This window comes from Medicago sativa, chromosome 1 (assembly GCF_051527215.1).
Source record: "Medicago sativa cultivar Bolivia chromosome 1, Bolivia_mono, whole genome shotgun sequence".
Lineage (NCBI taxonomy): Eukaryota > Viridiplantae > Streptophyta > Magnoliopsida > Fabales > Fabaceae > Medicago > Medicago sativa.
The window spans coordinates 76,908,984-76,924,114 of NC_140749.1; the positions used below are offsets into that span (position 1 = coordinate 76,908,984).

Sequence of the window (15,131 nt, forward strand, 5' to 3'; positions counted from 1 at the left end):
CCTAGCCCCCATACTTTTCAAAATGTATCTCCTACTTTATACTCTTCGATTATGATGAAATGCAATAATTATGCCTTGGCTCAAAACAATAAAGAAAAAGAAATTAACTTTGTGGAATTTTATTTGTGTCCTTACAATTCATAATTGTTTTTTTAGAGGGTACAATTCATAATTGTTATCGAGATGGCCAATGATTTTAAAGAAAAAAAAAATGTTGTCGAGCCAAAAGATTTTGCTTAGACTTGTAGTCCTTCAAAAAATTTCCATCACCACTTTTGGTCCATGTTTTTCGGTCAACTTATGTGTATCATTTGAATTTTTGAATGAGTTTTTGCATTAATGTTTATAATATTATACGAATCTCTAAAATTAATAGATTCTTTTTAACAAAACATAAATTAAATATGATTTTTTTTATGTTTTTGGCACTTAAAAATTTATATCTAATTTTTGTTTGGTTATTTTTTTTTCTCGAGAGATTCATATAATATTATAAACATTTTTGCAAAAACTAATTCAAAAATTTTAAGGGTACACATGACCTTACTTAAAAGCATGGACCAAATTTTGCGAACTAAAAATTGAAGAAATTTTTTAGGGAGACTAAAACATAAAGTCAGAACATTTATAAGGACGATGAAAAAATATTTAACCATGTTAAATATATAGTCATTTTTTAAAATTGAATTGTACCCACACCTACAATTTATCAAGGTTTAAATATACTTTCGATCTATATCTATATCTATCGATCCATCCATCCATCCATCTATCTATTTGTTCTATCTATTTATCTATCTCCTAAGATAACATTGTTTTTTTTGCCATAATACGATTAATTTCCTCACACAAACTTTAATTCTTACATCACTCCAGAATTGCACTAACCTAATTTTGTTTCTACAATCATCAGAATTAAAAGTTCTTATTCAAACTCCTAATTTATTGTGTGACAACTTAAATGTTGTTCTTTCTTTTCTCACAATATCATTCTTCATGCTAGAACCAAGCATCCTGAGCTAGACATTTACTTTCATCATGATGCAAAATATCGATCACTTGTGTTAGTTTAAAGTTAGTTAACATTAGTTTCCTTGTACCCACCTATTGAGCTTGAGGGAGGCACTAGTTATAGTCATAGATGGTTACCAAGGCGGCTAACTGTTATGCTGAGTTGGATATCCTAACTCTTCTCTCCTTTCTCAGCTCATCTTATACAAAGAGAGCTCTTGTAGTCTTGTATATCTTAAGATTCATTCTACACAATTCATGTTCTAGAATTTTTCTCATTTCCACATTTCTCTGTCAGGGACAAATACAAACTCAACCAGGAATTAAAGCCCTTTAATAGAGGTTATTATTACATGCTCACAAGATCACGTATAAATCTCTTACACACACTCACATATAAGTTTTGGTTGATCTCAAATACAAATGAAAAATACTTAAATTATACACATAAATATGAAAATTTAAAAGATAAAAGTACAAAAATGTTATATGTGTCTAAATATTTTTTATTTGAAGTTGTGACTAAGTAAGACTTGCTCTAATTTTACTTTCTATTATTTTAATTATGTCAAAAATAATCAAAAAGTAATTCTATATTTTGATTTTATATTAATGTGTCTAAGACTTGTGTTCATAGTTTTGTGACTATAGAAGACGTGATCGTTCAATAGGGTGACAAAATGATTGATTTGGACTACAATTCGAATTTTGGATATTGAAACCAAAATATATATTTGTAGAATTCAATTTCAAATATAAAATGAACTTTTAGATGTAATTAATAAAAAATTATCTAACATATTTTTTTGACACATCTAACACATAATTTTTAAAAAACTTTCTCTAATTAATTAAAATTTATGTTAATCTTATCAAACTTATTTTTTTTAAGAATCTTATCGAACTTATGTAGGGTCAAAAATTTAGTGTAGGCATTTACTTAATAAAGAATGTGATGAAGAGATATTGTCCAACTTTCCTACATGAATTCTCTAATAATCTCTACCACATCAGCGTAATAATGAAATTTAGACGTTCCCTCTATGACCAACTAAACAACGTGAAAGGAATATGAAAAAAGACACGAGTTTTCTAAACCTATCTTCCCAATAATTTGATGCCAACCAAAAACCTTAGAATTTTTGCTTGAACCTGAATTGAAATGCGCCATGAAAATTATGTACATGAAAATTATGTATTAGACCACCAAAGCATGCTTTCCTTGCAGTGGCGGAGCCAGAAATTTTAGATTGTGGGGGCAATATTCAGATACCAAAAATTTCTGCCTCCTATATATATTATGCAATTGTCCCTAATATAATTTATGGTTCCTACATATATTATGTAATGTCTCTATTTCCACTCATAATTAAGAATAGTGCAATTATTAGAGTACAATTAGAAAAAGTAATTAAGATTGCATTAAAAATTGAAATGATCATTTAATTTAAAACAAAATTTTATTACAAATGAATCACTCATAGCACAAAAAATATATATTATGATTTTTTTTGGGTCAAATAGGTTGGTAATTTGAGCTCACACATTTTAAATATGGAGAAGTTGGGTGTTCGGAGTTCAAAACACGACTCCTACATATATTATGCAATGTCTCTAATAATTGAGCTAAACTCACGGGAAAATATATCATGATTAATGGATCAATTTATCAATATTTGAGATATTAAATAATTTGACTAATTTTACTTTGATAATATGAGTTTTTTTTTACTAACTGATGGGGGCATGAAGTAGGCTTAACACTATTAGAATTAGAATATTTGTGGAGGCACATGCCCACACAAGGGCATATGTAGCTCCGCCCCTGTTTCCTTGAATGCTAAAAACTATGTATTCATGTATTCGCTTTTACCATAAATACAAAATAAAAGATATTGAATGAAGTACAAAATAAAAGATATTGAATGAAGTGTGATGTAAGTAGTATTAATTATATGATATAATCGAAAATCAAGACATGACTCAAATGACTAATGAGCTTCAGGGCCGTTTCTAGAGTTTTAGGGGTCTTACGCATAATATGTGAAAAAGACCCCTTACATAATACATCATAAAATTTGTTAGCTCATTGTTGTGGTTTTATTAACTCTTCATTTCATTTTTTTCGCTTTCCATTACAAAATAAATGTTTTTTAGGCAACATCTAAAAATAAATCAAATACTCCATAGACAACAAAACAAAATAAAATATCGTAGAAGGATAGAACAATAGCACATGCAAAGTAAACTGAAATTTTAGCACCTAAGAATAATAACACCAAAAAAGTAAAAGTATATCAATACGTAATTAACTAAATTTTAAACTTTTGAATGCAAAATTCTTCAATGTTAAACTCATAACAACAATAATACATGATACAAACTCAATGTTAAACTTTTTAGAGGAAACATAGATAGAAGAACTCATTTGTATACTAGAAATCATAGATAGAAGAACTCATTTGTATACTAGAAGTACATTATTCCTCTTTTTATATGTTGTAAGTATCTCTAACAAGTTCATTATGATTATACATGAATGTGTCTCGCATGATCTTGCATTATCAAATTCAACTATGCAATCATTTCAATCAATTCAAAAAAGTTGACATTACTATATTGATGTAATTTATTTTTTTGGAACCTTTGAAAGACAAGATTAAGATTGATTTCTCTAGTAGGTTCATTTTCAGCTAAAATATAATTTGTTTTGTTATGAAAATTATCTCAATTTATTGGATAATAAATATCACCAATATTTTTAATATTAGCGAAACACATTATTAGGAACAAAGGGCCCAAAAAAGTATCACCAATTTCTTCGATAATAATATTTTTGGCAGATTATTAAGAACAACCAAATTTTTTTATAGGGAGAGTGTATATAGAAATCCTTGTGCTATATGGGGGTACATATAGCAAACCGCACCAAAAGGGCCAAAAACATTAACAAACTTCAGTCCAGCCTTTAATCATGTCAATGTTTGGGGCCTTTATGTGAACTTTACTATATATACCCCGTATAAACGAAATATTTCTACATACACACCCTTCATACAAAATAATGGGCCTCCTATTGACAAGGGCCCTAGACTGTCGCACCCCCCGCCTATGGCTGGCATGAGTCGTTTGGGATAACCCAAATTTGATTTTCAGTGTGAACAATTTAGTGTGAACAATTTTCGATCAACCTTTACTTACCTCCCGCCCGAATTTTGGATCAGTAGGGAGCCTTTTGCCCTATGAATCAGAGAGTTAACAAAAAAAAATGATATGATATCATTTTGGAACAATTATTTTTACCAATAGATAGATCACTTATTGTGAGATGGAAGAAGTAATTCAATTTAACCTCAAAACTACCCTTATCTCTAATTTAATATGTTAATTATATAAATATAATAAATAGTCTTAAAAATGTTCATGTGAGCTTAGCTCACTTGATAAGAGATAATGCATGATATATGAAGGGCCGATGTTCGAACCTCAGTCACAACATTTATTCACCTAAATTTCGCTAACCGTTAGAGTATTTGACAAATATAAAAATAAACAGTCTTTAAACTATATGAAATTCATCAATTCAACTTCTAAACGTAATTGAATTGATGAATTTCATATAGTTTAAAGACTGTTATCAATTTCTAAACAGTATATATGAAAAATCATCAATTTAGCATGTAATATCTTAATACAGGGAATATATTCATGAATTTTGTAATCTTTAAGGATTAAATAGAAAGAAAAAAAAAAAGATGATTTAGAGATTAAATTGATAGTTCATTCACTCAACATAACATATCATCTAAGATAAAATACAAGTCCCTTAAAAACATAAAAATTAAAAATCTGAAATATATTATTTATACAAAAATTTGGACTAAATATATATATTTTTGTTAAAGGTGGACCAAATATTTTATAGGGTTAAATATGTTTTTAGTCCCTATAAAATTGGGAACTTCTAAGTTTAGTCCTTACTTAATTTTAATAGGTTTTTTACTCCCTACAAAAAAAATTATTTCTAATTTTAGTCCCTACTACAACAAAGTTTGTTTAATTATCCTTAAACTCTTAAATTTTTGAACGATTTTTTTTAGAGAAGTTTAGAACACTATGAAAGGTTCATTTACTAAAATTTAGAATTTTTTAACATGAATTGAATTAAATATGAATTTTTTAAAACGGCAAAAATTAAAGATAAAATTAACAAAATCTGGACGTAGAAATAAAATTTTGAGACAATCTTTTGCAGAGGAACTTTTAGTAATGTTCTTAACACGTTTGCAAAAAATTGTTCAAAAACTCAAGAGTTTAAGCATAAATTAAACAGATTTGAATTGAGTAGGGACTAATATTGAGTGCAGAATATTTTTTTAGGCACTAAAAGAACTATTAAAATTAAGCAAAGAATAAACTTAAAAGGTCCCGATTTTATAGGGACCAAAAACATATTTAACACTATTATATATATTTTGAAATATTTTTGATATTTGTTGACCGAGGAGAGACTATATGATTAAGAGCCCAATCTGACGTGAAAATTGCTTTTCTGACATAGAAAAGTTCCTATTGACACAAGTAAATTACCAAATTCCTCCCAGCGGTAGTTAACTACCGCTGACATATGCGCCGGCAGTTAACTGCCGCTGGCTCCTCCAGAGGCAGTTAACTGCCTCTGACTTTGCTGCTTTTTATTGTGATTTTACACGTTTCGGTCGAAAAATCCAAATAAATGGAAACTTATTCAGAATTCTACAAAACTTTACAGACCTTCTATATATTTTTTTTTAGAGCTGTCTGCAAAAAACTAGATCAAAATTCAATTTCTAGGTCGACGTTTTGATGTTTTGGTTTCTTGAGTTATTGGCGCATTAAAAATTCATATTTAATCTATCCGTTGTCGAAAAATTCTTATTTTTTGCGGGAAATGTTTTTTTTTATGTTCTTAATATGTGTACAAAAAGTAATGAAAAAATTCAACCTCTATTTAACTTTTCCGGACGCTCAGTTGGAAAAATATTGCAATTTTACACATTTCAGTAAAAAATTCAAAATAAATTGAGGATTACTCGAAATACTAAGAAAATTTGCAGATCCTCTATATGTATTTTTATAGAGATGTCTGCAAAAAAACAACTCAAAATTCAATTTTTAGGTTGATGTTTTGATGTTTTTGTGTCTTAAATTTTAGGCGCGTTAAAAATTCATATTTAATCCGTCCCTGTCGAAAAATTCAAATTTTTTGTGGGAGATGTTATTTTTTTGTTCTAAACATGATTGCAAAAAAGCGTGAAAAAGTTCAACCTCTAGGACACTTTTTCGGACTCGGACTTGAAAAAAATTGTGATTTTGCATGGTTCGGTCGAAAAATCAAAATAAATCGAGACTTAGTCGAAATGCTACGAAACTTTATAGACACCTCTATAAAAATACATTTAGATGATGTGCAAAGTTTTGTAACATTCCAAATAAGTGTCGATTTTTTTTATTTTTTCAATTGCGATTTTGCGCGTTTCGGTCGAAAAAATTAAAAAAAATCGAGACTTATTCGAAATGTTACGAAACTTTTCACATCATCTATATGTATTTTTATAGAGGTGTCTGTAAAGTTTCGTAGAATTCTGAGTAAGTTTCGATTTATTTTGATTTTTCGACCGAAACCCGTAAAATCATAATAAAAAACAGCAAAGCCAAAGGCAGTTAACTGCCTCTGGAGGAGTCAGCGACAGTTAACTGTCAGCATATATGTCGGTGGTAATTAACTACCGCTTGAGGTAATTTGGTCATTGACTTGTGTCAATAGGAACTTTTCTATGTCAGAAAAGCAATTTTCATCTTACGTAACCAAAAAAAAATAAGAGCCCAATCTTACGGAGCACACCTCAGTCAGTAGTCACTGTATAAACGGAATCGTATAAAGCACACCAACGCTGTTAACCCTCTTCTTCAAAATTGAAAATCGATAGTGGAGCAACACTACCGTTTCCCTCTTAAAATAAAAATGGCGACGGCGACGGCACCAAGTAAAATGAAGGTGGAGGAGCTTCGATCGGAACTCAATCAACGCGGCCTCGACACCACCGGAACCAAACCCACTCTCGTTCGTTTCGTCTTCTCTCTTATTTTCTTTCTCTATCTTTTCCGTTACATTTCAATTTTCATATGCTAAACCTTCACCTTTCAGCTTCGTAGGCTTCAAGAAGCGCTTCTCAAAGAAAAGCAGGTCTCGAATCCCGACGCTGATGCTCCTTCCTCTCTTGGAAAGAGACCTAGGGACTCTGCTACTGGCACTCGCCGTGGAGTTTCCAAGAAACAGTCACTCGAAACGATTCCTCAGGATTCACATCACGTTGAACAAGGTATGATGAATCATCTTAATTTCTAATTTTATTTATCGCACTTCAAATAAACGATATTCATTCAAATAGACGGATATATATTTTTTAGTAGGCAAATGTTAAAAAAAGTTAGTGATTAGGTTAATCGCTACGTAAACCTATATAGGATTCGTCAACTAACCGGCGAGAATTAAGAAAGCTAGTAGTATTAAATTGGTTGACAATTGATACTGTCCTATTCCTATAGCTTCAATTTTCATGCATTGTCAGAGCACTTCTTACGACCAATCATGTGTGTAACTTCATAGGTGGTTGAGGTAAAATAATTTCGTTTCTAAAGATCTGGTGGTTATGATTAACTAATACTCGAAATTGTGTGCCTCTGGTTTGATTTTGGAGCATACACATTTTGTATTGTGTCTTCCCACTTCTCTCATTTGAATGAATTGTTTGTGATGGCTGCAGAGGAGAAGGTAATAGAAGAAGAAAAGATAGTGACTGCAACCAAAAAGGGTGCGGCTGTTCTCGATCAATGGCTTCCAGATCACATAAAAGTGCAGTATCATGTTCTTGAAATGGCAAGTCTAATAAACAATAGCAATATTATCCTCGTCAAGTAGTTGTTTATGTTGTTCTTGTTGTTGTCAGTGATATACTGCTCAATTGATAGCTTTTGTCCGGGCAGTGGCTACTTAATGGGTCTCTGACTTGTGTGGTAACATTTCTTTTTACTTCGCAGGGTGGTGAAATCTATGATGCTGTGTTGAACCAGACAAATGTTGGGGACAACAATAACAAATTCTATGCCATTCAAGTTCTTGGTTAGCTCTCTATTCCTTCTTTATATTAATGATGTTATGATAAGGTTTTTGAGGACCTTGGTTTGTTGGTTTGTTGTTGTGGTTAACTAGTTATGGGAATAATGAATCTTTTCAGATGCAAAATTTTGAATTATCGGAACTCTGGCTTAGTGCTCCTTTGAACATTTATTACACTATTAATCCTTTTCTTTATTTTTTGGAATATCAAATGATGGTTGGCAGATGTTAGTTTATTAGTCTTCCCCAAAGTAGTTACATGTTACAACAATATTTCACTTGTAGAAAAGAATGCTTGCTCAGCCTCTTGTTACTCCAGTAGTTTTTTATTCGAATTCAACTACTTTTTCTTACTTCCTAGGTTAAAATTTCTTGCAGAATCTGATGATGGTGGTAAGTTCCTTGTTTACAATAGATGGGGAAGGGTAGGCATAAAGGGCCAAGACAAGATACACGGCCCTTACTCTTCACGTGAAAGTGCAATCCAGGAGTTTGAACAAAAGTTCTTTGCCAAGACCAAGAATGCTTGGTCTGATAGGAACAATTTTGTTTCCCATCCAAAGAGTTATGTATGGCTGGAAATGGACTACAGTGGCAAGGAAAAAGAATCTACGGTGAGTTGTGCTAACTCTGTTTCCCTTGTAATTTTCCCTCTCGCAATGTAACAAGGTGTGCTCTTTTGCAATCAACTCTAGTCATTGTCCTTCGATCCATGAACTAGTTCACTGTTTCTTTTGTCAAAAGGCACCTACCTGTTCTTGTATTTATAGCGTAGACTTCTCTTATCTTCATTTGTGACTCTTTGTGGAAGAGAAGCAAAAGGAATGAACTATTTCAATCAATCACTCTAATCACATGGCAACTGCTTTTAGGTTACAGAAAGTCCCGGTCCTGCTTTGAGAAAGCAGCCTCAGGAATCAAAACTTGATCCACGTATTGCAAAATTTATATCCCTTGTTTGCAATTTGAGCATGATGAACCAGCAAATGATGGAAATAGGTTAGCTTTCACTTCTTTTCTTTATCTAGGATGAATCCCATATTTTATGTTCCCAAAGATAAACATTCATTTGAGTGCATTTTACTCCTATGCGCGTTATTTGGTTTGCAAAAGAAATATAAAAGGAAGAAACAAGAGTGAAAGAAATAAGAGAGAAGAAGAAATAATGAGAAGCTAAATGATGTTGTTTGGATGGATATAAATGAGAATGTAAGAAATAAAGTGGTAATTTTCTCTCTTCTTATTTGGATGAATGGAAGAGAGTAAGCAGTAAAGTAAAGAGAATGTATCAATTCAACACTCTTGTAGTTTTTTTTGTCTAAACTCATAAACCATTATAACTGGTGATCTTTCTTTCAGGGTACAATGCAAACAAGTTGCCCCTTGGAAAACTTAGCAAATCAACAATTTTGAAGGTAAGCCAATGGGCATGTCAATTTCTTCACTAGCATCAAATTTTTAAGTAAATTATAGTTTGGGTATATTTTATTGCGCGCCATCTTATAGGTGGTGTACGGTCCACGACCAATATGCAATTATAATATTATTTTAAAATCACTCAACTTATTAAATTTTCGCATAATACATAGTTTTCCTTTTCCAGAAGATTCTTACACCTCTACACCCTCCTTTCCTCAACCCCTTTGCCTCCGTCCACGTCTATAACTCACACTTTTTCTTGCCCTGCTCCTCCTCTTTTATGTCTTTTACCCCATATCTATTAGCTTTTCTTAAATATCATTTATGAAGTGCACTTCAACTGGACAATCATTGGGTTGTTAATGTATCAGTATCCCGAAAATTTGGTAATCCAAGAAGAACTGGTGGTTTTTGGAAGAGAAAGGAAAGTGGGATGTTTGGTTACTTGGACTGGTTGCCATTAGCCATTAGATGGGAGGAAGAACACACTGGCAGCAAGAAATAAAGAAGCATAACTTTTTGGATATATCAAGCTTGACGGAGAATCAGATGAGTCTGATTGGAAGTCCAATGGGTTGTTGTTGATGCCTCACAGAGGCGCAGTAAAACAATGGTGTACCATGCACCACCTATAAAATTGGTACATGGTAGAAGCCACCTAGGATATGTGAATTATTTCTTCTTTTGAATGTGTGTAATTCAAGAACAAGAGTTCAAGAATATATCGGTGTTCTCATTGGTGAGAATAACACAATTAACACATTTTTTCCTTGAGCTTAAATTAATATATTGTTATTCAGAAGCCTTTTGGTTTCAGTCCACTCCTCTCTTCTGTATAAAAAATAACAACAATGATACAGTTAACCTGAATTTCATATGTCTATACCACGGTGCAAAAGTTCCCATGTGTGGTGCCTTTGTTTTCAGCTCTTTTGGCACTGTGACAACTTTTCAACTTGCTTGTTTTGCTTATCTTGTCCACTGAATAATCATTTTTGTTTCTCTAATTATTTAGGGCTACGATGTTCTCAAAAGACTTGCTGATGTGATTGATAAGTCTGATAAGAATGCTCTGGAGCAATTAAGCGGGTAAGAAATTTTAGCTGTCTTTTCATTTCCCTCTATGTATTGTTTTCTATCTTTTCCGTGGAAGTACTTGCCTTTATTTTTTGTTTGCTTCAAAGAGCCACGCGCTTGCTCTACCTATATTAGTATTCATTCACAGCAAGTGTCATTTGTACTTGAGAATTTTTGCTTTAAAGAAATTGGATTGCCATATTTAATAATCGGTTATGGGCTTGTTGCAGAGAGTTCTATACCGTAATTCCTCATGACTTTGGATTTAAAAAAATGCGTGAGCTCTCTCTCTCTCTCTCTCTCTCTCTGTTTAATTTATCTTGTGCACATGTTGGTATTTATTTAATCTAATAATATCTCTAATTATAAATTTAATATCTAATTGTGGTTATTATGCATTCTTTTTGAGAAGTGTACTGATTGACATGGAAATATAAATAATGGCAGGTGAGTTTGTAATTGACACCCCTCAGAAGTTAAAACGCAAATTGGAAATGGTAATCCTTTTCTTTCCATTTATATACTAACATGTATTGACCAGGTTATTCTTGTTATTCATAGAGTATAATTATTATTTTCTTATTCTGGTTGGCATATGGTTTTCTTATGAGGAGTTTTATATTATACACTTTCATTTGTGACTCTATGCTACAGTTTTAGGCTTGGCAGCTTCCTCTTTTCCCCCATATAGGCCAATTTCCTCCACAAATTTGTAAATTTTCTTAGTTTTCCTAGAAATAGAACATAGTTGTTACCTGTGTTTGTTTAACCATTGACATTATTTTAACTCTTACTCTATTAAAGGTTGAAGCTCTTGCTGAAATTGAGGTTGCCACAAAGCTATTGAAAGAAGATGCAGAAATGGAGGTACCCCTTGTTTGAATTTCTTTTATATAGTTGATCTCAATATTTCTAAACTTTTTTCAGTCTTGTTTTCTAATTTTATTGGGTTACTCCTGTTAATTATTATAGATTATAGATACTATAATCTCTTCAAACTCCAAGGATAGCTATGTCACACGCTTAATGAGTATGACTAATATACACCACAACACCGGTTTGGGGGGGGGGGGGGGGGTGTTAGTTATTTTAGATGATTTCCTTTTGTCTTACAGTATAGAGGTTATCTTTTATTTGGGATTTAAATTTAAGACTCTTATGCTTTGTTTAGGAATTTGGAGGGGAGGGGAGGGTTTTAGAAAAGAGGATGGAACAAGTTTAAGAAATAGAAGATATTGAAAGGAGAAGGCTTTTTGGGTATTGATTTTTAATTCTTAATACAAAATCCCCCTCATTTGGGGGAATTAAAAAATTGTATTGGGGGAGGGTTTTAGGGGTTTTTGGAGAGTTTATATGAATTTTTCAAATTCAATCTATGTTGTTATAATATTCTTAAAATAAAAAAATATATATTAATTATAAACATTAATTTTATGATTCTCTAAAAATTTGCTCTTTCCAAAAATGTGAAAGATTTTTTCATTTTTCTATATATTTCCCACTCCCCAAAGCTCTCCCTTCCCCTCCCCTCCAAACTCCCAAACAAAGCCTTAGGGGCGGTTACGAGTAGTAGGCCCCTGCTACCCATGTGTTGGATGAATATCCTACCTCTTTATCTGCCTCATCTGTGCAGGTATTCATGATACAGATTTAAAACAGATCTTTTTATAAATATTCATGATACATATTTAAAACAGATTTATAAATAATCATGAGAATCCATGGATACTGGATATATGTTGAAATATAACAATCTAAAGATATTAAAAAAGGTAACAGATTTAAAACAGATTTTTTTATAAATATTCATGATACATATTTAAAACAGATTTATAAATAATCATGAGAATCCATGGATACTGGATATATGTTGAAATATAACAATCTAAAGATATTAAAAAAGGTAACAAACCTAAACGCCTTACATTTGATCTCGTAAGTCTAAACAAAATTTAGTTTTTCTACAAAACAATTCAAAAGCATCCTTAAAAGTAAAAAAAAAAATATCACAACAAATTTTACGTAGCAGGTATGGATACAATAATAGCCCCCCTGGCTCATTAATAGAGGAGTAGATAAAATACCCTTTAGTAACAATACCTATTTCCAATCCATTATGGGTTTTATCCATGGGTATATATGGAAGTTATGATGCATTTTATGTAACTGGTATCCCACCTACGTGTTCAATGAGAAAATATTTTACGGTCTTAGTTTTTTTTTTTTGGTTAAATGAATGGACAGGTACACATTATTTAAACGTCCAAAATTGATTTATTTTCCTTGCAAAGTAGTATACCAAGAAGTGGCCATTTGCTAATTATATCTGCTTGTCTACTGAATGTGCATTACTATTTTGGTTGCACTAGTTATTTTCTTCAAATTTAAAATTCGTTGGCTTAATGATCAATATTTACATGATTCATTTTTAAATAAAATGTCGCCCATAGCAATTTTGTTTTTAAGATATTTTTTAGTCAGGATTTCTGCATTACATGCACACTCTAAGTTATTATTATCGTTCTGGAATTGCTGTAGAGAGATCCCCTGTATGCTCATTATCAACGCCTTCAATGTGAACTGGAACCAGTTGAATTCGGTACTGAGGAATTCTCCATGGTAAACAAGCGCACTGTTGTCTTAGTTTTCTTGTAAATACTAATATTAAAGGCCGTTAAATATCATGACACTTGCTTCCCTCCTTTTGATGTAATCAGATTGAAAATTATATGAAGAACACTCATGCAGAAACACATTCAAACTATACTGTTAAAATTGTCCAAATATTCAGAACATCGAAAAAAGGCGAGGCTGAACGCTTCAGGAAGGTTTGACTAATGCATTATTGAACCAGGACCTATCTTGTCTTGTTGAAATTTATAATTTTGTAATTCAGTTGTTGACATGTTGAATTTGAATTGAGTCAACTGCTATTTTACTTTGTATGACAGTTTTCTAATATAAAGAATAGGATGCTTTTGTGGCATGGTTCTCGGCTCACAAACTGGACTGGAATTTTATCTCAAGGTCATTCCTTAACTCACTTATTTGGCAGTTTTCTTGTTTGCGTGAGAGTACATATGGAGTATAGAGTATGGACCTTATATAGCTTCATGCAATAATATATGACTCTAAGATGGTTGCAACATCATCAGGTTTGCGCATAGCTCCTCCAGAGGCACCTGTTACTGGCTACATGTTTGGTAAGGGGGTGTACTTTGCTGACATGTTCTCAAAAAGCGCAAATTATTGTTATCCTACTTCTACGTCTGCAGATGGGGTGCTTCTTTTATGTGAGGTTGTTTCTTATCTAATGTCTTATAGTAAACACCGTTGCATTGCTAATAGTTCTGCTTAAGGAATGGGGATTGAAACTACCGAATTTGTTTGTCTTGTCAAACATTATTGGATAATTTCAACTACCAAATTTGTGTAATTTTGCATTGTTTGTCATCCTAAGTTTCTGAAATTTAATGTCAATATCTTCTACAAGAATCTTTTAGAAGATTATGTTTGTAATATATTCATTATTGATCCACAACTTCAATGAGTTTTATTTATAATAACTAGTTTGCTGTAAAATTTATTATTGATTTACATATTTAAGAAATATTATTTATATTTTCTCTACTCTTAGGTTGCACTGGGTGACATGGCGGAGCTTCTAACCTCTAAATATGATGCTGATAGGTTGCCTGAAGGAAAATTGAGGTATGTTAATCCAGATTCATAATTGTATCGATTTTATTTTTCTGCAGGTGGGGTTGACTTATTGAAATACTAAATACTAAATCTGTATTGATCAATGGATTTATGTCTTTATGTAATGCCAATCAATTTAGTTTTCGTCGAGCCTGGCTGGTTTTGTGCCTGCGACACCATTTGTCTATAATTAAGTTCTTGTTCATTACTTTTAAATGCACCAGATAAGGTTTCATATAACACCAAATATTTGTGTAATATATGCTTTACTAGTTGAGTTTATTTGTTATGCTTTCTTGTACCGCAGCACAAAAGGAGTAGGAGCTACAGCTCCCGATTATTCAAAAGCACAGAAGCTTGAGGATGGGCTCATAGTTCCCCTGGCAAAGCCCAAAAAGAATTCAGGCATAAAGGTAAAGCACTATAAGTTTTTTTCCAACAAAAAAAAGTCAGGCAGAAGTTTTTTTTTATGATTACCATAATTTAATACATCATATCATAACTATTCTCTATCACTTTGCATTGCAGGGACATCTATTGTACAATGAATACATTGTTTATAATGTGGAGCAGATTAGGATGCGTTATGTTGTTAACGTTAAATTCAATTTTGGGTCTAGAAGATAGCAGCCAGACGTGATTAAAATATATGCATCTTTTATTAGTATCTAGTTTGCCAAGCCAAAACCGATGATGATCTGTGTAAATTACTTTTTACTAAGAAATTGAAATGGTTTGCAGTTTGCACTTTGACTAAGAAAAA

General features: G+C 31.9%; 1 protein-coding gene across 2 annotated transcripts; it reads left to right on the plus strand.

Annotated features, from left to right (window-relative positions):
* The first annotated feature begins 6,962 nt into the window (after positions 1–6,962).
* LOC146957597 (poly [ADP-ribose] polymerase 2-like) lies at positions 6,963–15,131 on the plus strand. Of its 2 annotated transcripts, XM_085737363.1 has the most exons (19): positions 6,963–7,114; positions 7,199–7,373; positions 7,818–7,930; positions 8,092–8,173; positions 8,549–8,782; positions 8,820–8,839; positions 9,043–9,169; positions 9,530–9,585; positions 10,605–10,678; positions 10,897–10,943; positions 11,114–11,163; positions 11,471–11,533; positions 13,205–13,285; positions 13,384–13,494; positions 13,618–13,693; positions 13,822–13,964; positions 14,304–14,377; positions 14,676–14,781; positions 14,897–15,131. In XM_085737363.1, the coding sequence occupies exons 1-19, from the start codon at positions 7,016–7,018 to the stop codon at positions 14,993–14,995; spliced, it is 1,830 nt and encodes a 609-aa protein (XP_085593489.1). In that variant the 5' UTR covers positions 6,963–7,015; the 3' UTR covers positions 14,996–15,131. The 2 variants fall into 2 exon arrangements, with proteins under 2 accessions (XP_085593489.1, XP_085593497.1); XM_085737371.1 differs by lacking the exon at positions 8,820–8,839 and having other exon boundaries at positions 8,549–8,784.